Source organism: Coregonus lavaretus, assembly GCF_964263955.1.
Source record: "Coregonus lavaretus genome assembly, chromosome: 5".
Classification (NCBI taxonomy): Eukaryota; Metazoa; Chordata; class Actinopteri; order Salmoniformes; family Salmonidae; genus Coregonus; species Coregonus lavaretus.
Window position 1 is genome coordinate 66,797,821 of NC_139992.1, and position 25,161 is coordinate 66,822,981.

General features: G+C 43.1%; 2 protein-coding genes across 7 annotated transcripts; one reads left to right on the plus strand and one right to left on the minus strand.

Annotated features, from left to right (window-relative positions):
- The first annotated feature begins 753 nt into the window (after positions 1–753).
- LOC311130050 (polypeptide N-acetylgalactosaminyltransferase 3-like) lies at positions 754–15,515 on the plus strand. Of its 6 annotated transcripts, none has more exons than XM_084162684.1 (12): positions 754–948; positions 1,289–1,869; positions 4,878–5,050; positions 7,711–7,860; positions 8,232–8,466; positions 8,636–8,753; positions 8,920–9,120; positions 11,902–12,033; positions 12,246–12,347; positions 12,463–12,615; positions 12,821–13,815; positions 15,323–15,515. In XM_084162684.1, the coding sequence occupies exons 2-11, from the start codon at positions 1,370–1,372 to the stop codon at positions 12,932–12,934; spliced, it is 1,878 nt and encodes a 625-aa protein (XP_084018810.1). In that variant the 5' UTR covers positions 754–948; positions 1,289–1,369; the 3' UTR covers positions 12,935–13,815; positions 15,323–15,515. The 6 variants fall into 6 exon arrangements, with proteins under 6 accessions (XP_084018810.1, XP_084018809.1, XP_084018808.1 ...); XM_084162683.1 differs by having other exon boundaries at positions 756–948; positions 12,821–14,091; XM_084162682.1 differs by having other exon boundaries at positions 756–948; positions 12,821–13,824; positions 15,340–15,515.
- Positions 15,516–17,649: 2,134 nt separating this feature from the next.
- Positions 17,650–23,423, minus strand: csrnp3 (cysteine-serine-rich nuclear protein 3; the record flags this gene model as incomplete). The annotated part of the gene is made up of 4 exons (XM_084161814.1): positions 17,650–18,774; positions 19,068–19,364; positions 19,618–19,877; positions 23,273–23,423. 4 exons carry the CDS (start codon positions 23,421–23,423, stop codon positions 17,650–17,652), a joined length of 1,833 nt encoding a protein of 610 aa, XP_084017940.1.
- Between the last annotated feature and the right edge of the window lie 1,738 nt (positions 23,424–25,161).

Below are 25,161 nucleotides of genomic sequence, written 5' to 3' on the forward strand. Positions count from 1 at the left end.
CCGTAACATTAAACGTATTTGCCTGTCGTGTAATTCTCTTTACCATCTGACAAGTTCTATAGCTTTCTTAGACAAGCCTACTGTAGGATACTTTGTAACAGATGCGCAATTCTGATAAACAGTTCGAGTTCTTATTGTATTAGGCCTACTATAAATCAGCACTTGTACATAATCTAACACAGCTCATGCCCGATTTTGATCTTTAAAAAAAAGTTTGTCCTCACTTATTTCTGCAGTGTAGGCTATTGGCTAACCCGTATTCTGTAAGCGACCCGTTATTCTTCTAGCCTGATTGGATGCAGTGCCTATGAGAGCGGTATAGGATATGTTCCTCCGCTATTTGTAACCCAGCAACAGTCTCAATGAATGGCTGGCTGAACAAATCCATTATTTTAAGAATTGACACCATTATTAGATCAGACGTATCCCGCGGTGTAGACTATTTCCAATACTGCCTGAGACAATTACTTTGCAAGAGAACACTTTTTAATTTATTTAACCAAACGGGGCACAGCGAGGTATAGCTTTGTAGCTGAAGTAAATCAAAGTGACTTTTGCAACTGACACAAATAGACTCATAGTTCATGCGCCAAATGACACATTCATAATTTTTAAGCCGCTGTTTTGCAATGTTTCACTAATGTAACAAATGGCATGACTGTAGGGCTTTGACACAGGGAGATCCTCTCTACGCACGCGTGCCAAATATGATGGTTCCACCCTCTACCTGAAAGGAGCGCACCTGGATCCAACGAGACGGAAGTAGTTTGCAGAGATTGAGAAACGCTGCAGAACTGTGATGACTGTAGTCTTTTTGGGCAACAATTACTCTGGAATTCCACATATTTTGAAGAGGATTTTCTTTTCGCGATATGCTCGACATAATCTGATGGACTTTTTAATCGATAATTTGGAGTGCATTTCCAATCCTTTTTTTGTAACGTCCTCGTAAGTCATCGTTTTCCCGAAAGGAACGTGAAACTGCAGTACCATGACAAGAACATTTTTATAGGATCCTGATCTATCCTATCATTTAGTAGACTGCTGTACAGTAGAACGTTCTCCAACTCTTTTGTTGAACAGTAGGTTGTGGAGCAAAACAATCAATATTGTTACATTCCTGCTTGTGGATGGTCATAATTAAAAGTGACATGGCATGTAACAGTTCAGTATGTTCTCAGCTTTGAAGAAATACGTGTTTTCCATTCATGCAAGACTGAGTTTTGTGATCCTGCTTTTTGCCTCTGTGACAAATGTGTCAAATAAACATTCTTTCTTACTTTTTAAGGTTACCTCCTCTGGTGGTGCAACTGACTGTGTTAGGTGAAGTGCTGTCTCAAAGCTATCTACCCCACACATCTCCAGAAGAATGAGTGGTCTCTGCAGAGTTCTCGGAAGGCGATTACACCCTTTAAAACTGGTGATAGTGGCCCTTATTTTTGTCACATTTCTGTTCCTAATACAACGTGAGGTAGTAAGCCAAAGTCCCTCCCAAGAAGAGCCCTGGCTGAAGGAGATGTCTGTCAAACGGGATGCCGTGCTGGGCATGGTGATGGGGGCCGTTAATAACTTTAGGGATGCCATGCCAAAGATGCAGATCAAAGCCCCAGTGCGTCAGCAGGAAAATGCAGGGGACTTCTCCTGTTTGCCAGGGACCTACACGGCTGCTGAGCTGAGGCCAGCTCTGGAGCGTCCACCTCAGGACCCCAACAGCCCTGGGGCCTCTGGGAAGCCCTTTCACACGGATAAACTGAGCCCTGCTGAACAGAAGGAGAAGGACAGGGGAGAGGAGAAACACTGCTTTAACCTCTACGCCAGCGACCGCATTTCTCTCAGCCGTGACCTGGGTCCTGACACCAGACCACCAGAGTATGTTATCTCTCAATAATAAACTGGCCATTTTTATGCTCTTATGGTAGCTGTCACAGTTGTTTCCATATACATGCTCTAAAATCAGTGGTGGAAAAAGTACCCAATTATCATACTTGAGTAAAAGTAAAGATACTTTTACTTGAGTCATTTTCTATTAAGGTAAGTCACCCAGTAAAATACTACTTGACTAAAAGTATCTGGTTTTAAATGTACAGTGGTGGAAAAAGTACTCAATTGTCATACTTCAGTAAAAGTACAAAGGAAAAGTAAATGCTATATATATATATATATATATATATATATCAAATTCCTTATATTAAGCAAACCAAATGCCACTATTTTAAAATATTTTTTTTCGGACAGACGGGCACAATCAGACATAATTTACAAACGCAGTATTTGTGTTTAGTGAGTCCACCAGGTCAGAGGCAGTAGGGAGGACAAGGTGTTATATTTATAGGTGGGTGAATTGGACCATAATTATGTCCTGCCTGAGCATTAGAACTGTAACAAGTACTTTTTGGTGTCAGGGAAAAACGTATGGGAGTAAAAAGTACATATTTTCTTTAGTAATGTAGTGAAGTAAAAGCTGTCAAATATAAATACCCCACAAAAACTACTTTAGTAGTACTTCAAAGTATTTTTTACTTAAGTACTTTACCCCACTGTCTAAAATGTATTGTCGCAGTGCTATTTGTTTCGGTTTAAACCAACGTAGTCATGTAAAAATGTAGAGTCAATCTTGGGGTCTGTGGCCCTGTTTATGATAATTCTATCATTATAGGGTATCTTGTAAAACATCCTAATATGAAGCCAACATCTCAAGTGGAGTTTCTCCTCATCACATACAGTGAGGGGAAAAAAGTATTTGATCCCCTGCTGATTTTGTACGTTTGCCCACTGACAAATAAATGATCAGTCTATAATTTTAATGGTAGGTTTATTTGAACAGTGAGAGACAGAATAACAACAAAAAAATCCAGAAAAACGCATGTCAAAAATGTTATAAATTGATTTGCATTTTAATAAGGGAAATAAGTATTTGACCCCCTCTCAATCAGAAAGATGTCTGGCTCCCAGGTGTCTTTTATACAGGTAACGAGCTGAGATTAGGAGCACACTCTTAAAGGGAGTGCTCCTAATCTCAGTTTGTTACCTGTATAAAAGAAACCTGTCCACAGAAGCAATCAATCAGATTCCAAACTCTCCACCATGGCCAAGACCAAAGAGCTCTCCAAGGATGTCAGGGACAAGATTGTAGACCTACACAAGGCTGGAATGGGCTACAAGACCATCGCCAAGCAGCTTGGTGAGAAGGTGACAACAGTTGGTGCGATTATTCGCAAATGGAAGAAACACAAAATAACTGTCAATCTCCCTCGGCCTGGGGCTCCATGCAAGATCTCACTTCGTGGAGTTTCAATGATAATGAGAACGGTGAGGAATCAGCCCAGAACTACACGGGAGGATCTTGTCAATGATCTCAAGGCAGCTGGGACCATAGTCACCAAGAAAACAATTGGTAACACACTACGCCGTGAAGGACTGAAATCCTGCAGCGCCCGCAAGGTCCCCCTGCTCAAGAAAGCACATATACAGGCCCGTCTGAAGTTTGCCAATGAACATCTGAATGATTCAGAGGAGAACTGGGTGAAAGTGTTGTGGTCAGATGAGACCAAAATCGAGCTCTTTGGCATCAACTCAACTCACCGTGTTTGGAGGAGGAGGAATGCTGCCTATGACCCCGAGAACACCATCCCCACCGTCAAACATGGAGGTGGAAACATTATGCTTTGGGGGTGTTTTTCTGCTAAGGGGACAGGACAACTTCACCGCATCAAAGGGACGATGGACGGGGCCTTGTACCGTCAAATCTTGGGTAAGAACCTCCTTCCCTCAGCCAGGGCATTGAAAATGGGTCGTGGATGGGTATTCCAGCATGACAATGACCCAAAACACATGGCCAAGGCAACAAAGGAGTGGCTCAAGAAGAAGCACTTTAAGGTCCTGGAGTGGCCTAGCCAGTCGCCAGACCTTAATTCCATAGAAAATCTGTGGAGGGAGCTGAAGGTTCGAGTTGCCAAACGTCAGCCTCAACCTTAATGACTTGGAGAAGATCTGCAAAGAGGAGTGGCACAAAATCCCTCCTGAGATGTGTGCAAACCTGGTGGCCAACTACAAGAAACGTCTGACCTTTGTGATTGCCAACAAGGGTTTTGCCACCAAGTACTAAGTCATGTTTTGCAGAGGGGTCAAATACTTATTTCCCTCATTAAAATGCAAATCAATTTATAACATTTTTGACATGCGTTGTTCTGGATTTTTTTGTTGTTATTCTGTCTCTCACTGTTCAAATAAACCTACCATAAAAATTATAGACTGATCATTTCTTTGTCAGTGGGCAAACGTACAAAATCAGCAGGGGATCAAATACTTTTTTCCCTCACTGTAGCAGCACCATCTGGTGGTGTTCAATAGAACAGTTTCTCTGTACAGGGATTCAGTGTCCGTATACTTTTATTTCTTGTCTCAGTGGCTCAATATGAAACCAAAGTCACATACTGAATGACCACAGAAGGAAGGAGATAACAACATTATATAATGTGTCTCCAACAGAAATTACGGTTTTAACTCAAACAAGTCTTTGATATTTTCTTGAGTTATTGAGGAAAATTTCACTCTAACCACAGGCTGAGTTTTTCTGTCTGAAACATTGTTTCAGCATGTGTGCCCAGTAAATGTGTCTGGGTCAAGAAAAAGTGGAGTTTTGTTTGGCTAATTAAACAAGTCTGTCCATTTTCCTATTATTTTTATTGGGGTAATTTACACAGATTCAGACTGTCTGATGCGGTTGGCATTTCAAAGGGAGTCCCACATCCCAATGAAACAACTGAAACAGACACCCCTTTAGGGGAAGACTTCAGATGTTTCAACCACAGTCCTGCACTGAAAGGCCTCTCGGGGACCCAAAAAGACACTACATGTTTCTTAATGCTCTTTTGCAGATGTATCGAGCAAACGTTCAAGCGGTGTCCCCCCTTGCTGACCACCAGCGTGATCATTGTGTTTCACAACGAAGGCTGGAGCACTCTGCTGAGGACGGTGTACAGCGTCCTCCACACCTCCCCTGCCATCTTCCTGAAGGAGATCATCCTGGTGGATGATGCCAGTGTGGACGGTAAGGAACTAACTGGCCAGCCAGGCAGACGGCAGGACCACCCTGATTTCACTTGGAATTGATTTCAGTCAGTCAGCCTACTGGGCGGCCCGCTGGTGCCATGAAATGTGCAGGCTGGAACCCCAGCTTCTTGTGAAGGGGGTTACAGCAGGAAGCAGCGCTGCTAGTGAATACTTTCCTAAGAGGGGCTAGCTAGTACGTGGTGGTGTGGAGAAATGTGTCTGTTTTCTCTTGTAAACAGGCCCCAGGCTGAGGGAAACGAGGCTGAGGGTAAAAAGATGAGGGAGCAGGGAATGCAGCCCAACTGAGTGACACTCAAAACCCTCTGTCATTTGTTGGGAATAGCCTGCTATTAGACGTCTGTACTAAAGCTATTTCCCTGGCCCAATAGGATAGGCTAGGAACTGGTCAGGCAAACTTGGCAGCTAGCCATGGTCTCTGTCAAATCAAATGAAATCAAATGTTATTTGCCACATGCGCCGAATACAACAGGTGTAGACATTACAGTGAAATGCTTACTTACAAGCCCTTAACCAACAATGCAGTTTTTTAAAGGAAAATGTAAAATAAAGTGTTAATACAAAAATAAAAAGCAAATACAGTGAGGGGAAAAAAGTATTTGATCCGCTGCTGATTTTGTACGTTTGCCCACTGACAAAGAAATGATCAGTCTATAATTTTAATGATAGGTTTATTTGAACAGTGAGAGACAGAATAACAACAAAAAAATCCAGAAAAACGCATGTCAAAAATGTTATGAATTGATTTGCATTTTAATGAGGGAAATAAGTATTTGACCCCCTCTCAATCAGAAAGATTTCTGGCTCCCACATGTCTTTTATACAAGTAACGAGCTGAGATTAGGAGCACACTCTTAAAGGGAGTGCTCCTAATCTCAGCTTGTTACCTGTATAAAAGACACCTGTCCACAGAAGCAATCAATCAATCAATCAGATTCCAAACTCTCCACCATGGCCAAGACCAAAGAGCTCTCCAAGGATGTCAGGGACAAGATTGTAGACCTACACAAGGCTGGAATGGGCTACAAGACCATCGACCAAAATAACTGTCAATCTCCCTCGGCCTGGGGCTCCATGCAAGATCTCACCTCGTGGAGTTGCAATGATCATGAGAACGGTGAGGAATCAGCCCAGAACTACACGGGAGGATCTTGTCAATGATCTCAAGGCAACTGGGACCATAGTCACCAAGAAAACAATTGGTAACACACTACGCCGTGAAGGACTGAAATCCTGCAGCGCCCGCAAGGTCCCCCTGCTCAAGAAAGCACATATACAGGCCCGTCTGAAGTTTGCCAATGAACATCTGAATGATTCAGAGGAGAACTGAGTGAAAGTGTTGTGGTCAGATGAGACCAAAATCGAGCTCTTTGGCATCAACTCAACTCACCGTGTTTGGAGGAGGAGGAATGCTGCCTATGACCCCAAGAACACCATCCCCACCGTCAAACATGGAGGTGGAAACATTATGCTTTGGGGGTGTTTTTCTGCTAAGGGGACAGGACAACTTCACCGCATCAAAGGGACGATGGACGGGGCCATGTACCGTCAAATCTTGGGTGAGAACCTCCTTCCCTCAGCCAGGGCATTGAAAATGGGTCGTGGATGGGTATTCCAGCATGACAATGACCCAAAACACACGGCCAAGGCAACAAAGGAGTGGCTCAAGAAGAAGCACATTAAGGTCCTGGAGTGGCCTAGCCAGTCTCCAGACCTTAATCCCATAGAAAATCTGTGGAGTGAGCTGAAGCTTTGACTTGCCAAACGTCAGCCTCGAAACCTTAATGACTTGGAGAAGATCTGGGACAAAATCCCTCCTCAGATGTGTGCAAACCTGGTGGCCAACTACAAGAAACATCTGACCTCTGTGATTGCCAACAAGGGTTTTGCCACCAAGTACTAAGTCATGTTTTGCAGAGGGGTCAAATACTTATTTCCCTCATTTAAATTGCAAATCAATTCATAACATTTTTGACATGCATTTTTCTGTATTATTGTGTTGTTATTCTGTCTATCACTGTTTAAATAATGATATAGACTGATCATGTCTTTGTCAGTGGGCAAACGTACAAAATCAGCAGGGGATCAAATACTTTTTTCCCTCACTGTAGCTAAAGAGCAGCAGTAAAATAAAATAGCAGTAGGGAGGCTATATACAGGGGGGTACCGGTGCAGAGTCAATGTGCGGGGGCACTGGCTAGTCGAGGTAATTGAGGTCATATGTACATGTGGGTAGAGTTAAAGTGACTATGCATAAATAATTAACAGAGTAGCAGCAGCGTAAAAAGATGGGGTGGGGGGGCAGTGCAAATAGTCCGGGTAGCCATGATTAGCTGTTCAGGAGTCTTATGGCTTGGGGGTAGAAGCTGTTGAGAAGCCTTTTGGACCTAGACTTGGCGCTCCGGTACCGCTTGCCGTGCGGTAGCAGAGAGAACAGTCTATGACTAGGGTGGCTTGAGTCTTTGACTGGCTGTCTGTCTGTGTTGAAGGGGCCAAGCTCAGGTAGAGGCCAACTCTCCCAGAAACAGTGTCACTGAGGCAGGAATTTGAGCAAAATATGTTACAAGATCCATCTACTGTATCTTTACTGTCCGTTATAGATCTGCAGTTCCAATGCTATGGGCTCATTTCCTTTCACAGACGCCTTGAAAGAGGAGTTGGATGAGTATTTGAAGCGGCTACACATCGTGCGCGTGGTGCGTCAGCGGGAGAGAAAGGGCCTGATCACCGCTCGGCTACTGGGAGCCTCGGTGGCCACCGGAGACATCCTCACTTTCCTCGATGCTCACTGTTAGTACACGTACACCCACACCCCAGTACAGACGTCAAACAACTGAGTCATCAGGCTGGAACAACCAGAACAGCTCTGCCTTTTAGACACACCTGTTTATTTATCCACCTACACCCCAGAATACTAGCACCATGCATATGCTGTTTAGGGCATGGCAGGAAAACCACAAAACATTATTAGTATTGGAATGTAACATATCTTCGGGTAGGCTGCTTCCGGTTGGCCAGGGAAAATATCAAATTAGTGTTAAATGTAGTTGTTTTTACACAACAGCCTTCTATGTTCCTTGCCAATGTAGTATTTCACATTTAAAATGCTATGTTATTTAGTGGTTGTATTTTATGTCTGGTGGTGAATGCGTATCCAACAGGTGAATGCTTCAATGGCTGGCTGGAGCCTCTACTGGCCAGGATAGCAGAGAACTACACTGCGGTAGTAAGTCCTGACATCACTACCATTGACCTCAACACCTTTGAGTTTATGAAGCCCTCGCCGTACGGGCAGAACCACAACCGTGGTAACTTCGACTGGGGCCTGTCCTTCGGCTGGGAGAGTCTACCGGACCACGAAAAACAACGGAGGAAGGATGAGACCTATCCTATCAAGTGAGAAGAACTATGTGAATGATTGAATGCCTATTTTCAGGAGGAAATGCTGGCATGCCAAACACCTCTGTCTATATTCCTTGATAGCTGGTTATGAATTGTTTATTTTTTTAACTGAGTGTAAAACATATCTGGACCCTCCATTCAGTGGATATCTTTTACCTCACAGGACACCAACTTTTGCTGGGGGACTCTTCTCAATCTCCAAGGACTACTTCTATCTCATCGGAAGCTATGATGAACAAATGGAAATCTGGGGCGGAGAGAATATTGAAATGTCTTTCAGAGTATGAGCTGATTCACTTGGCTTTCTAGTTAGAAAACTTGTATTAGTGCCATCGCTGCTATTGTTTGTGATTCATTCTCTATCTTTGTATTGTGCGGTAGAACCGAACCAACCGGTTACCAAGTATGACTAACAGTATTGGGTGTGTTGCCTCTGTCTGCCTGTAGGTGTGGCAGTGTGGGGGTCAGCTAGAAATCATCCCTTGCTCCATCGTGGGTCACGTGTTCCGCACAAAGAGCCCCCACACCTTCCCCAAGGGCACCCAGGTGATCGCACGTAACCAGGTGCGGCTGGCCGAGGTTTGGATGGACGACTACAAGGAAATCTTCTACCGACGCAACCAGCAAGCCGCCCAGCTGGCCAAAGACGTATGTGGTATTTCGGAGTGACATTGTTGTACGTTTAAACCCAGCTAGGCAGGTTGATATCCCAAGAAATAGGACCGGAGTTCTAAAACAGTTAATCTGTTCCCTAAAGTAATGTTTTAACAGTAGCAGTTTGCTCTGGAATGTTTGCCCTCCACTATATCTCACATGGACATATGAATGTTCTCATTCTGACTGCAGACTACTTGTTACCCCCCTCGTAGGACAAGTTTGGGCAGCCACACACTGGGCCTGGGCCCAGGCTGTCTGTTGGTTATGTATAGCCTGGACAAAGTCTGATCACAGTTGAATGTGCAAACACATTCTCCTGAGGGGAACATACATTTTGAGGTCCCTAGTACAGTGGGGAAAAAAAGTATTTAGTCAGCCACCAATTGTGCAAGTTCTCCCACTTAAAAAGATGAGAGAGGCCTGTAATTTTCATCATAGGTACACGTCAACTATGACAGACAAATTGAGAAAAAATGTTCCAGAAAATCACATTGTAGGATTTTTAATGAATTTATTTGCAAATTATGGTGGAAAACAAGTATTTGGTCACCTACAAACAAGCAAGATTTCTGGCTCTCACAGACCTGTAACTTCTTCTTTAAGAGGCTCCTCTGTCCTCCACTCGTTACCTGTATTAATGGCACCTGTTTGAACTTGTTATCAGTATAAAAGACACCTGTCCAGAACCTCAAACAGTCACACTCCAAACTCCACTATGGCCACGACCAAAGAGCTGTCAAAGGACACCAGAAACAAAATTGTAGACCTGCACCAGACTGGGAAGACTGAATCTGCAATAGGTAAGCAGCTTGGTTTGAAGAAATCAACTGTGGGAGCAATTATTAGGAAATGGAAGACATACAAGACCACTGATAATCTCCCTCGATCTGGGCTCCACGCAAGATCTCACCCCGTGGGGTCAAAATGATCACAAGAACGGTGAGCAAAAATCCCAGAACCACACGGGGGGACCTAGTGAATGACCTGCAGAGAGCTGGGACCAAAGTAACAAAGCCTACCATCAGTAACACACTACGCCGCCAGGGACTCAAATCCTGCAGTGCCAGACATGTCCCCCAGCTTAAGCCAGTACATGTCCAGGCCCGTCTGAAGTTTGCTAGAGTGCATTTGGATGATCCAGAAGAGGATTGGGAGAATGTCATATGGTCAAATGAAAACAAAATATAACTTTTTGGTAAAAACTCAACTCGTCGTGTTTGGAGGACAAAGAATGCTGAGTTGCATCCAAAGAACACCATACCTACTGTGAAGCATGGGGGTGGAAACATCATGCTTTGGGGCTGTTTTTCTGCAAAGGGACCAGGACGACTGATCCGTGTAAAGGAAAGAATGAATGGGGCCATGTATCGTGAGATTTTGAGTGAAAACCTCCTTCCATCAGCAAGGGCATTGAAGATGAAACGTGGCTGGGTCTTTCAGCATGACAATGATCCCAAACACACCGCCCGGGAAACGAAGGAGTGGCTTCATAAGAAGCATTTCAAGGTCCTGGAGTGGCCTAGCCAGTCTCCAGATCTCAACCCCATAGAAAATCTTTGGAGGGAGTTGAAAGTCCGTGTTGCCCAGCGACAGCCCCAAAACATCACTGCTCTAGAGGAGATCTGCATGGAGGAATGGGCCAAAATACCAGCAACAGTGTGTGAAAACCTTGTGAAGACTTACAGAAAATGTTTGACCTGTGTCATTGCCAACAAAGGGTATATAACAAAGTATTGAGAAACTTTTGTTATTGACCAAATACTTATTTTCCACCATAATTTGCAAATAAATTCATAAAAAATCCTACAATGTGATTTTCTGGATTTTTTTCTTTCTAATTTTGTCTGTCATAGTTGACGTGTACCTATGATGAAAATTACAGGCCTCTCTCATCTTTTTAAGTGGGAGAACTTGCACAATTGGCGGCTGACTAAATACTTTTTTTCCCCACTGTATGTACCGTAGAACTATGCCACAATGTGAAATAAGTACAAATGAATAGTATCCTTTTGAGGAAAACCTTCTGCCAGGCTCGAGGCTATTAGGCAGGAAGGGAAGCCCTTTGGAGTTAGCAGTCTGCTACATGACATAGATTTGTAGTGCTGCTGCATCTCAACAGATAACAGGTTTTATCATCTCCATGTCATAAACAGTTCCCCTCAGGCCATGTGTAGTTACGTACCTCAGAGTGAACCAGGCCAAGAGGCCTCTCCTGCTGCCTTCAAACAGCCCCTGTGTCTTTAACAGCTTCAAGGAGCACAGCTACAGTTGTTATCAGCACACTGCTGTTTACAGCATCCGCGTCATTATCTCTCTCAAATGCTCTCATTACTGAATACCTGCCTGGAGAAGCTCTCTGATCCTTGAAATACTCTGCGTTTGTACTGGCAATCGGTGAACCAATGACTGAGCAATGGCTGCATGCATTCTTTTGAAATGTTGATTGCATTAATTAATTTAAATGAAGTAAAGAGGAAAAAGTCAGACATTTCTGGACTAGAGGGTTCATAATTTGCTATGGTATTTCAGCTCGGTTGTCTTGAAAATATTTGTGTGTGCCAATTACTTGAAACGGGATCGGGCAGACTGAAACTCTGCCATACATTGTGCTGTCTTCGAGCTGTCACCCATCAACCACGGAGCTCCAGCACTAGACGGGCTGTTAGGAAGTGGTAATGGAGTCTTTCCTCCCAGTTCAAAGCCTGGGCAGTGTGAGTAATGAGGAAAGTTCCTCCCCTCTTTAATGGCTGCTGCCTGGAATTGTTTTCACAGAGGGCCTTCGGAGACGTCGGGCGGCGCGTGGACCTCCGGGAGCGGCTGCAGTGCAAGAGCTTCTCCTGGTATTTGAAAAACGTGTATCCAGAGGTCTTCATGCCCGATCTCAACCCGCTCCACTTTGGCTCGGTAAGCCCCCACGTCCCCCCTCTCCCGGGCTCTTTCCAGACCACAGAGAGCTGTGTCTGGCCACAGCGGGTTTCCACTTAGCATCTCCAGAGGGCTCAGAGGATGGCTCCAGGCTAGGCCAGGGGAGAGAGCAGCTCCACACTATCTGAGGTGGCTGGGCTTGTTTGAACAGTTTGTGTGTCTTACTGAAATCCCTTTCCTTGTGCCTCCAGGTGAAGAATGTAGGTAAAGATTCGTGTCTGGATGCAGGGGAGAACAACGAGGGAGGGAAATCGCTGATCTTGTATCCATGCCACGGCCTCGGAGGAAACCAGGTCAGAGGGAAGGGAATGAAGGGACTGAGTTCAGTCATGAAGGAAATACTAAGTACTTTCTCTGTCACTTTCAAAATCAGAAGGATTACTTCTGGTGTTCTTTGTGATCCATCAGTATTTTGAGTACTCGACCCGTCACGAGATCCGGCACAACATTCAGAAGGAGCTGTGTTTGCATGGGACGGATGGAGCCGTGAAGCTGGAAGACTGCCAGTATAAAGGCCGCAGCACATTTGTAGGAGCAGAACAGAAGTGGGAGTTAAGGGAGGTGAGACCAAATACCCACATCTCTATTCTAATGGGCTCAGTCAAGATTTCTTCTTGAAATCTTGGGGTTCATCCATTATGTTACTGTTAATTATTACCTAATTGTTTGCCTGGTTCTCTTGCATTATCTTCACCATAGAAGTGGATGTCAGTTATTTCCTACTGAGGATGTTAGTGACTAATCTGTGTGTCTCCTCTCTGTGTAGAACCAGTTATTCTACATCCCAGGATGGAACCTGTGTCTGAGTGCTCGTCATGAGCACCCCTCCTTGGTGGCCTGTAACCCCTCAGACAGATACCAGCTGTGGCTCTTCATCTGAGGGCAGGACACACATCGTCCTCGGCAATAGTGGACGATGTGTGCCTTGGTATTCTAGGACCGTTAGAAGAAGTAGCAATTGGCGTACACTTTTACATTTTATTATCAAGTAGAATTTTAATTTATTTTTATACGTAGAAGAACTGCTGCTGGAAAGTTTGGGATTTTGAGGAGAACATGTGACCTCGGGAAGGAAGCATTCAAACATACTGAAGACTTAAGTTTGTTTTTCTCTCGTTCCTTTTTTAGTCATGATTTGGGTAAAGGAATTGTTTTTCTTCTGTCATTCAAGCCAACCACTGTCTGTAGATTGACTGCGGTAGCTGGGACTGTGTAGACACTTTGGATGGACACTAAATGAAGAGATATTTCTTTGAAGAATACCACGTTTTTCTTTTAGTGTGTACTTTGGAGGGAAATCAACATTACATTTTATTTAATTACAAAGGCTTGTTCTTTATTGCCCACACTGAATAATGTATTAATATATATGTGAAAACGAACAACAAAATGGACTCTGAAACAATGCAATAGTGCACTTGCCTCTTGCACAAACTGAATAACTCTGATGTTATGCACCAAAGACTAATCAAGGGTTTATTTTCTATTAAAGACATGCTCCAGAACTTTGGCAACTAGTTAGTATTTTTTAAACCTTCTGCTTTGGGCTGGATGCATAATCTATGAGCAGAATTACTGTCTTACCTCAATTAGCCACGAAATCCCTAGTTTGAAAGCGACTGTTTACTGGAAGCTGTGTAGTGCCATTTTCCCTACATTTTCCCCCACGTGTGCCAGCCCCCTAGCAATTCGAGTTCCAGCAGCGCCATTTTCCCCACATTTTCCCCCACATGGGCCAGCCCCCTAGCAATTCTAGTTCCAGCCAATGAGGTTCAGCCCCTCGCCATTTGAGTGACAGCTAGCAAGATGCGCACACACAGCAGAGAAATTATGTGGCGCACATATGTAATGTATGCAATTTTCAGGGACCAATTTTGGCTAGTAAGCTCTACTTTCAGAACTACTTGCTAAAAAGTATACGGGAGAATCTCTTTAAAATAAATATGTTTATATTATAGGTTATTCAATATCTACCACTACTGCATCTTTTTATTATTCAAAGTATTCTATCAGATGTGACAGGAAAACATTAGATATGCATCCTCCATTACCACCGCTAGAGGGTCTGATTCCCCTCTTACCCAGCTGGTTTTCCTCACAAGCAGATTGAGAATGATCTCTATGCGTTGCCAATACAGTGCCTCTGGTTATTTTATGTATATACTTTATAAACAGCTAATTCTGATGAAATATGAAGTGTCCAAAGTGGCATTTTAACCAGGGGCTTGAGTCATGTGGTACTGTTTTATTTGGCACCCCTAATTCATAATCATCACGTATTTGCAAGATAATTTTCTTTTGCTTTTCCATATTGCTTGGATGGGGCGTTCAGAGGTGTTTTACGGTTTTAATCATAAGTATACAGTTTACCTTTCTGAGACTGGCATCAGAACTTTAACAGCATAGCATTTTTTAACACCATTCCACAGTCACAGCAGTGGTATTTGAAATGACCTGTTGTGTACAATCTGGTTGACTCAAGTTTGACTGCATAAAATATATATATTTTTTTCTTTGAAATCTCTCTTTACAAGAATACTTTTAGCAAAAAATCGAATGACGTAAACTAATGTTTTAGATGTCAGGGTTTTACGGAATAATTTAAGGTTGACACATCTTAACATGCATAGTTTAGTTCTTTGGAATGTATTTTTCTATATTTGACAACACATTTTGTAAAATAATTTTCTTGAGAATTAAATGAAGTTTTTGTATCATGTTTATGGGGATTGCAAAATTCTAATATGTAGGCTAAACTGTTATCTGTAGAAAGGGATATTTCTTAAATTGGTTTACAACATGGAATGTATGATTGTAGTTTTTTTGTTTTGATTCAAGTCTCAAAGAGCTCCCAGTATCACACAAACGTCAGTGTTTTGATGGAAGTGTGTGGACTAGTTTATACAAATCTATGGGAGAATGCTGACTGACAATGGAATGTTAGAATTTTATTGAATATGTCTGGGTCTGAGAAACGGATGGATCTATGGCGGTTTTCTGTCTGTCAACAAATTATAACCGAATGGCCTCGTGTGCCTTAAATTTGGATACTTGAGATTTTCCATTTCAGCAAAAGGAACTGTGTAATGAGTGCAATGACTGTATATGGCAGGGGTGTCAACTCATTCCATGGAGGGCCTAGTGTCTGCAGGTTTTTGTTTTTTCCTTTCAATTAAGCCCTAGACAACCAGGGGAGGGGAGTTCCTTACTAATTAGTGACCTTAATTCATAAATCAAGTACAAGGGAGTGAAAACCCGCAGGCACTAGGCCCTCCGTGGAATGAGTTTGACACCTGTGCTAAATGGCATGAGTGCCATTCTTCAGTTGGTGCAGAGCACCATTTCTAATGTTCAACAGTAGAGGGCGCTGTGAAAAGGAATTCATCCTTGACGCATCCTTACTGGGCTGTTAGTGTACCCTTTTCTAAATAAGTTGTTCAAGCTAACATCATTAAACATATAAAGAAAAGCAACACATGGTTTCATTTTATTTAAAAGTCATGTATTGTTAAAAAGCAAAAACACAACAAAAAATTGCATAACATTTTGGCTTTTTCTATCGTTAAGAAACCAAAACACATTGAAACATTTATACCATTTTGTACAAAAAGTATTCTGTTTCACATAATCAAACATAGTAAGCAATATAATGAAATCAGGCACATGGAGCTGTACAATTCACAACCATCATGAAACAAGCAACATTTTTGACAAATGTTTTTATTCAATACAGACATAAGTAAACCACAAATACACATTTCAATATATCATTCATAATAAATACTGAAAATCATAAACACAGCAGAATTACTCAATTGGATGCAATGTCACTATCTTGCCTTCCCTTAAATGCTTTGGCACTGATACTGTATAGTCCATACAGTAGCACTGATTGCCTGACAGCTGGATACACTTTGTTTGCCATTGAGGTGAGGTAACATTATTACATAGTGTTTCAGTCAGGCGCAGAATCACAAATCAAGTAGTGTTGGATGAATAGACGCACGGCTCAAGCTTAGAAGAGGACAGGGATACATGCAGGGCTACCCACTCCTTTTATGGTGAGGGAATTTAGGAATATTTGTATTTCATTGTAAAGGCTGTCCCTAACGTTTTAATACAGTTGTAGCAATACAAATCTGGAGCATTCCGTTCAATGGCCTTCCTTGTAAGTTATTTACAGATTTTCAGACTTATACTTTTCTCCCAATGTCTCAGGCTGATCAGTCATTCTTTAACTTGGCACTGATATGAACCATAGGCTTGCTTGATTGTCCAAACTCAAATGCCTGATGTGGCTCTCAAGAGTATGACATAGTGATATTTTGACCTTGTGTAACTTTCATTAAAACCTTCAAAGGGTTGTTTTGCATTTCCTGTTACTATTGCACTTCACACTTCAATAATTGTGTCACACAATAATGTTCTTATCTGTACAAACAATCTCTTAATGTATTTACTGGAAGTTGTCATAAGAGAATGGAATGTTTGTGTAAATATATACTTGAAATAATTTCCCTGTCCAACTCAGCAATGTTGTCCCCAGTTTTATGTTATGTATTTTTAGTATGACATATATATTTGAAATGAAGCTCCATAAAATATGATTTACTGATCATATTATTGTCCTGTTCCCATATATTTGATAGTTGTATATGGTCTTTGAGAGATGTCAAAGTGCTACATTAGTATATCCCTGTGTACACCTTCACAAAAGTCCAAACAGCTATGAATCATTTTGACTTGAATGTCTCCAATTAAATTATGCTCTTGGCATAATTCAAAATAAATAACTAAAAGTTGTAGTCTGTTTCAAGCTTTTCCAAACCATATAAAAGCATGGATTACAAGTGACAACACAATAATAAGGTTTGTACAGTACATTGATACAGATTTTATAAACCAAAATTGACCATGGTCAATTTCTCATAAATGCCATTGAAAGACCCAAAAATAACATGCATTTAAATAACATAAGTATACACTAACCAATAAATAAACTGTGACGATAATTTGTTTTGCACATTTGACAATAAAGTTCCATTCACAATATATGCTTAAAACTTTACCTTTAAAATTACAAGATACATTGCACAGGCTTCCAGCTTTCAGTTTTTGTTTACTGATTTCATCTTGCAGTTTAGAATTCTAGAAATCAGGGGGTTCATTAGAAATGTTTCTCATCATGGAACCTGTAGCTAATTAATGTTAATATAATGTATGGTCTTTCAAATGACTTGGAAAGTTTAGTTCCCATTAAAGACCATGAATATCTTCTGCATAAATAACACTTGGTCAGTATTCCCACTGGCCAAAAACTGGTTGAATCAACGTTGTTTCCACATAATTTCAACCCAAAAATCAATGCGATAACTCAATGTCGAAAACTGATTGGATTTGCACAAAATAATCAATGTAAGGGCATTTCGTCTTTTTTCACCCAGCTTTGAACCTAAATCCAACGACATGGTTCCATTTGTTGTTGATTTCACGTTGAATTCACATTAGTTGACGTTGAACTGACGTCTGTGCCCAGTGGGTTGTTCACTAAGAAAAGACACAACATGAATTCTACAGACAGGTGAGCTAGGCCCACTAAACTGGTGCGACCTGGGGGAGATTCTCTGCTAATGCAGGGGTCTTTGTACTGTCGGCTAGAGAAGGCCCTTCAGACAAACCATTACCATTAGACACTTCCTTTGGCTGCTCTGCCACAAAACACTTCCCATTACTACCGTAGACTTCCTGGGAGCTCTTATTGTTCAGGTAGTTGTTGTGGAACTCCATCTGGCAGAGGCCCCCAGGCTGCTCAGGGAATGTTCCTTTAGATTGGACCATGTTGTTTTCCAGGTCAGGTGTGCAGCAGCCCATGGCAGTGGTTGCTGCTCTGCCGTTGGTCAGGGTGAAGTGTTTATTGGTGTACTGTTCCTCAGCCTGGTGGGGGTAGTCTGTGTACTGCTCTGCCATGTCGGCGGCCATGTTGAATGGTCCTTGTGGCATGGCCCCGTTGCTAGTGCTAACTGGGTGTGGGAATGATAAGGCCTCTCCGTAAATTTCACTGGGTTGGCTGACCGCCCCATTGGCAGAAGCAACAGCACTGGGGTTCTCCTGCTGATAATACTTGGCTGGGGAGCTGAGTAAATAAGAGTTTCCATTCATATGCTTGTCAATGTGGTTGTCCTGTGGCACGGTGCCGTCAGAGTAACACAACACAGAGGACAGGGGGACAACCTCTGTGTGGGACACAGGTGGTGTGCCCACACCATCCTCAAAGTCCTTCGACTTCTCCTCCTCATCATCCTCCTCTTCCTCAGAGTCACTGTTAGCCAAGCTCTGAGTGCTGGTATCAGACAGTCCGCTGCATAAACTGCTGTTGTCCTCTTCGTCCTCCTCATCCTCATCTTCATCATCTAGAGGCTCTTCCATGTCGTCAGGTGTCTGGAGGTGCATGATGGCAGACTGTTGAAGTGTTGGGTCTGACAGAGAGTATTCCAGACTGTGTTGGGTCTGGACCAGCGGGTTGCCGTGGCTGTGGCCGTTGCTTTCGCCATGGTAACCATTGGCAGGGGAGGCCTGCTGCTGCTCGCTCTTCTCCAGCTCTAGCTTCATGATGGTGTGCAGGAAGTGGGTCCGTACACGGATGGGGTTAAATTCCACCCGGCCGGCCGCGTTGCTACACCCCTCCTTGGTACAGCCACAGGGAAAAGACATGCGGTCTACCTGTAGATTGGACCACATTGGGTTATATGACCATATATTCTGCAGTTTGCATATAATAGATGAATTAATGTAATCATTTGGCAATATCAGATAAGCAACTGTAAATGATACAGTGCTTTTTCAATAATACAGTGCTTTCATCTACAGCGTCTAAAATATTTGATCACTTAATCACCCTTCTATTGAAATGCATTTGCCTCAAGGCTAAGGGCCGCATATGGGGCTTATTTCCAGAGCGGATAGAGTGATACATCAGTGTCAGTATGTCTGGGTCAGACTACCCAGGGATTTACCTGGCACTTGATTCCTGCTACGCAGCACGCACAGGTCTCTGGGTCACAGAACACTCTGCAGTCGCAGCCACAGTCCTCCCTGGACAATCGGATGGCCCGCAGCTCGTGCTTCTCCTCCACGTCAATCTTCTTCACCCCCGAGGTCCGCAGCAGAGCCCGGCGCTTCTTTGTGGTGAGGGGCTGGAGGAAGAAGTACTCGTCCACCTCGGTGTTGTCCAGATCAATGTCATCGTCAGAGATGTCCTCAGCCGTGAGTGTGTTGGCCTCCTCCGACTCCACTGTACCGTTCTTAGTCAGCTGAAAACCAACGAGAGGGGATCAAATTCAGTCCGGTTTGAAGAGTAAGCAACCAGCCGAAACCAATGACATGCTGCATCTCGAAAGAGGATACAGAGTCAGCCGTTGAAAACATGCAATGTTCTGGATTTATACAAGGATATGATATGTCACAACTGTACATCTAGTACCGTCTGTATATCATGATGCATTATCTCCTCTCCCTGTGTACAGTACATTTCATTTGATCAGTAGCTTCCGTTTCTTTTAATACCTTGAGTTTTATGGAGTTGATTTTTTCCTCCTTCAGATGGTCTCGGAGCATGTCTCTGTGGATCCTCTCCTGCTCCAGGGCAAACTCTCCCAGGGAGTACTGCCTGACACAGCTGTGTCTGTTGGACATGCCCAGAGTACTGCCTCCCTGACTGGGCACACTGGTGAAACCCTGGCGCCGGCTGAAGTAGTACACCGTCACGTTCTCAAAATGCACCCTCCTCGTCCTCACACGCTTCTCCCTCTTCAGTATGGAATCAGCTAGAGGACCAAATGACAACAGAAGAAGTGGATGGTGAAAGGAACGTTAAAAAGCAGTGATAGCTAGCCTACTCATACATAAATAATGGCGGAAGCAGGGTGACTTGTTCATACATGGATGAAAGATTGAGGGAGGGAGAAAAAGGAAAGCAAAGACTGAGGGCATAAATAATACCCCTCCTGGCCTGGATCTGGAGTCGTTGAGCACAGCTTTCCAAGCGCTCACCTGAGGTCAGACAAACAGGACAAATGGGAACCATCTGGTTCCAGCAGCTCTCCACCCTGTGCCATAAGGACAATGCATTCATTAACAACATGGCAATGTTGCCAGTCTTGGCTTCATGATTGGAATTTTGCTTTATTGTCTCGAAAAAAGGTTTATCAGGGTTTTGGGTATCCACATGGTTTTCAAGCTTGCAATATCAAACATTGTTGGATATCTCTCTGTATTTCTTCCTATTTCTTGTCCATTTTCTATTAGGGTTGCTACAACCATGTCTAAAAATATATATTTGAGAATACATAGAAGCCCTTTTCAAAGACCTCACAATTCCAAGACTGCTCCACTAAAAGCAATCACACCAGGAGAGGAGCTGGATTATTTCTCCAACTCTAACGTGACCCAAGACAGGTTGTACTGTATTCTCCAGGAAACAATGCTACTGTACATGTCAGCAGCAAGCCTGACACATTGTGGCACCTCTTTAGTGGGGAGAAGCTGGGGGAGCCATGCGTTGTGTTGCATGGTCCCTGGTCCACACACACACACACATACACACATAAACCAGCACGTATGCACACACACACACACCCCAGGGAGGAGCCCTGTCACTCACACCCATAACAATCCAGGGAAGGGCTACTGTATGCATCCGTCACCAAACACAACATAGATCTGTCACCTGAGGAACCATCCACCAATTTTCCCCAGGTTGCCTACCAATAGCATCATATCTGCTTATAGAAAAATACAGGTAATCTAATACACAGGTCTTTTTTTATCAGAGGTGCCTGCCAAACTGGCTGTAGCCTTTCCAATAAGCAGCTTTGGAACAGAGAACAGGTTGACTCGACAGAGCTTCTTAGAGAGCCTGACAGACACACCAATAGCCCTCCCTATGGTTACTCAGCTGAGAACACAGACACTAGTTCAGCTCAGACAATGCATTTTTCTCCTCTTTTAACCCTAAAAGCACCAACAGGGGTCAATTTTGACTCAAAGGGGTAGAAAATGTCAATTTCTAACCCCCTTTTTTTTATCCATCATAAATATTTGGACTTTGTCAAGCAGCTAGTTACCAACAACAACAAAAAACACAATTTACCAGGATTTCTGTGTTAATATGGAGGAATGAAAAATAGTAATATTTCTATACTAGTGGTGCGAGGCTAAGCTGAAAATGTGGACTCAGTAGAAAACGTTGTGATAAAAGCACCAAATATTCCACAGAGGTAGACATACACTACATGACCAAAAGTATCTGGACACCTGCTCGTCAAACATCTTATTCCATAACCAAGGGCATTAATATGGAGTTGGTCCCCCTTTGCTGCTATAACAGCCTCCACTCTTCTAGAAAGGCTTTCCACTAGATGTTGGAACATTGCTGCGGGGACTTGCTTCCATTCAGCCACAAGAGCATTAGTGAGGTCGGGTACTGATGTTGGGCGATTAGGCCTGGCTCGCAGTCGGCGTTCCAATTCATCCCAAAGGTGTTCGATGGGGTTGAGGTCAGGGCTCTGTGCAGGCCAGTTAAGTTCTTCCACACCGATCTCGACAAACCATTTCTGTATGGACCTCGCTTTGTGCATGGGGGCATTGTCATGCTGAAACAGGAAAGGGCCTTCCCCAAACCGTTGCAACTAAGTTGGAAGCACAGAATCGTCTGGAATGTCATTATATGCTGTAGTGTTAAGATTTCCCTTTACTGAAACAAAGGGGCCTAGCCCGAACCATGAAAAACAGCCCCAGACCATTATTCCTCCTCCACCAAACTCTACAGTTGACACTATGCATTCGGGCAGGTAGCGTCCTCCTGGCAAACCTAGATTTGTCCGTCGGACTGCCAGATGGTGAAGCGTGATTCATCACTCCAGAGAACACGTTTCCACTGCTCCAGAGGACAGACGATTTTTATACGCTACGCGCTTCATTACTCGGCGGTCCCGTTCTGTGAGCTTGTGTGGCCTATCACTTTGCGGCTGAGTCGTTGTTGCTCCTAGATGTTTCCACTTCACAATAACAGCACTTACAGTTGACCGGGGCAGCTCTAGCAGGGCAGAAATTTGACAAACTGACTTGTTGGAAAGGTGGCATCCTATGACGGTGCCACATTGAAAGTCACTGAGCTCTTCAGTAAGGCCATTCTACTGCCAATGTTTGTCTATGGAGATCGCATGGCTGTGTGCTCAATTTTATACACCTGTCAGCAACGGGTGTGGCTGAAATAGCCAAATCCACTAATTTGATGGGGTATCCATATACTTTTGTATATATAGTGTATGTATCCTAAAAATATATAGATATGGAGCCACCCCAGATTTTGCCCCTGGGGGCCGCGGCAGCCACTATATAAAAAAATCAATAGGCCCATATATTGCCCATAATGGTGGCCATTTTAGGTCCTGCCGGTATGTCAGATTAGCTCAATCACCAATTTCTCAGCCTCTGAGTATCACAGAAAGACAACACTATGAATTAATAAATGACAAATGTTCATAACAGGTGGCTATGAAAGAAATGGATACAAATCTGTTCATAGCATGGTAAACGTACAAAAACATATTTTCAAACATCAAATTTGAATATAATTGTGAAACATTTTTTAAATAAATGCTTATTTTGGGGAAATTAAACCATTTACTTGTGTTACAAAAAGCTAATAAAATCTAAAGTGTCACCGCTTGACAGAGAGTGTCAAAATTGACCCCCTTTGGCGCTTTTAAGCAACAAATATGTTGGCGCTTTTAGGGTTAAAGCACACACATTGATGCAGCTGTTTTTATTTCCTCTTCAACTGTGTTATCTGGATTATATTCCTACTAGCCGTGGGTTGTTTTTGTGCTTCAGAACTCAGAATAACAGTCATCACAAGGTGTTATTGACGATATGTTTCCTAACATCCATTACAAAAGCAACATTATGATGGAGAAGTAACATCTGAGTGACACATGCTTCATTAAAAACGATTGTCTCTTTCACTAAAGTACAATATGCTATTTGTTTGTTCTTTTGAGACTGTGTCAGTGTTGAGCATATCGATGAGTGTTTCGACTGTTTCGTTGACTGTTTCGTGTAGGGAGAGAGAGCAGTGTGTGTCTGTGCGTGTCTGTGTGCGTAAATGCATGTGTTTGTGCTTGCGCTTGCATGTGTGTGTTGGAGCCAGGTGACTCACGGGTGAAGGTGCCCGATGCTGAGGGGTTGACACTGTCACTGCTGTCCCCGCTTTCGCTGCAGGAGACCTCGTCATCAGACTCCCTCAAGGAGGAGCATGGTGAGGAGGACGCCTCCACCTCCTCAAACCTCCTCTTCAGTATTCCGCTCATGGCCCTCCTCTCTGTCTCCGTCCCTGCACCTGCAACAGCCAACAGGGAAGGAAGGGAAAACATTATGAGGCGTTAATGCCCAAAGCAGGCTTGTAGTATCCACCCACAGCACCATATGAAAAATTAAAAACATTTATGTGACTGTACTTAATTGCTGTTGCACCTCAGAAACACAATGAATGCATCCAGCCGGCTACTGATTGAAAATATCCACTGGCTTCAAAATGTATTAATTACATCTTAGGGGAAATTTAAAAAGCCTGACTACAGCTTTACTTATTCTGGGATATGCAGAGAATTTAAATATGCCTGTAAAAACTGGCTGAATGTGTGTTGGTGTGTGCATGTGCACGTGTATGTGTGTGGGTGTGTGTGCGCATAAGATGCATGCAAGTAAAATCAAATAGTGATTTGTAAAATGGTTAATGTTGCACATTCAGTGCTCCTCCCTAGAGGGGTTCCAATCTGAGGCATGACTTATAGTAGTTAGGAGGAAATTATGAGTGGCATGGTTATACCGTCTATAAAAGAAAGTAAACATTTTCCAATGGACCGGGAGGAGCACCCAGAGGGCTGTAAAGGGCTATTGGCTGAATAAAGGGGCCAGAGTGTTAGCTAGCTGCCAGTGTCACAGAGAGTGAGGAAAGTTGCGTCCGAAATGGCACCCTATTCTCTATATAGTAGGGCTCTTGTTAAAAGCAGAGCACTATATAGGGAATAGGATGCCATTAGGAATAGGGTGCCATTTGGGATACAGCCCCTTTCTGAGTCCCTCATCCTCCCCAATGCCACTACACAGCAGACCACTACACGATAGGCCAGTGGAGAGCAGCCACCAGTGACAGCCATTAAATTCTGACTGATGGTGCAATTAAACCAATCACAACAAGAGCAGGCTCATCAGTCAGCTGCACAGATACTAAGTGCCAAATTAGGCTACTGACTTTAAGTCTTACTTTGTAACTGTCAAACATTGTGTTGCTGGAACTTGCTATACCTTTCCTCCACAAATCATTTTACATTACTTGGTCCTCAGCCAGTCATTGTTTGCATCAGTAATCTAGTAGCAATTATTTTTATATGAATAATGTCATTTTAGACATCAATAATCTATGCGTTATTACACAAACAATAGTAATTGCATTTTGTCTAATATGTCCCTCATATGTTGACAATGTAACGTTGTATGTGACAACAGGAGTCTGGCTTTTGTTTCTCTTACTCCATGACTTGGGAAGTCATCTTCTAAAACGCATCCAAACCATTAGCATACAACTAGATAGCAGAGCAAGAGGAGCATGACTGGCAGGTTCTCTCTCCGACTCCTCTTTGTTTTCGACACGGAAATAAAGAAACACGACTTCAGAAGGACAAGACATTGAGCTAATGTGTGAACGTTTGTTCACTCAACAAACTTTGCTCACTTTGAGCTGAATGTCTAAAAATGTGTTGAGTCAAATTACAAATTCATGTTTGTCTTTGGAAGGCAACACTGCTGTTGGTTCAGCTATATGCGCAAATGTTAAAAATTCACAATCCTATTGCAGTTGGTTGCCTTACAATTGTACGTTGAATCAACAAACTCAGCTTGAAGTGAGCTGAGTTAGAACAAGCTTGATGAGTAAAATTAAAAATGTATGTTTGCTCAAAACCACACCCATCATTATCATATTTCCCAGCATGCTCTATTGCAGGTTGATTTTCAGAATTGTTTGTTTCAATATCTGTGTTTTTGCAT

Excerpts from the sequence above, each read along its gene's own strand:
- LOC311130050 (XM_084162684.1), top strand. The coding sequence starts at position 1,370 with ATGAGTGGTCTCTGCAGAGTTCTCGGAAGGCGATTACACCCTTTAAAA. Across the intron at positions 1,870-4,877 it reads CCTGACACCAGACCACCAGA|ATGTATCGAGCAAACGTTCA; the intron begins GTATGTTATCTC and ends GCTCTTTTGCAG. Across the intron at positions 12,616-12,820 it reads AGAAGTGGGAGTTAAGGGAG|AACCAGTTATTCTACATCCC; the intron begins GTGAGACCAAAT and ends CTCTCTGTGTAG.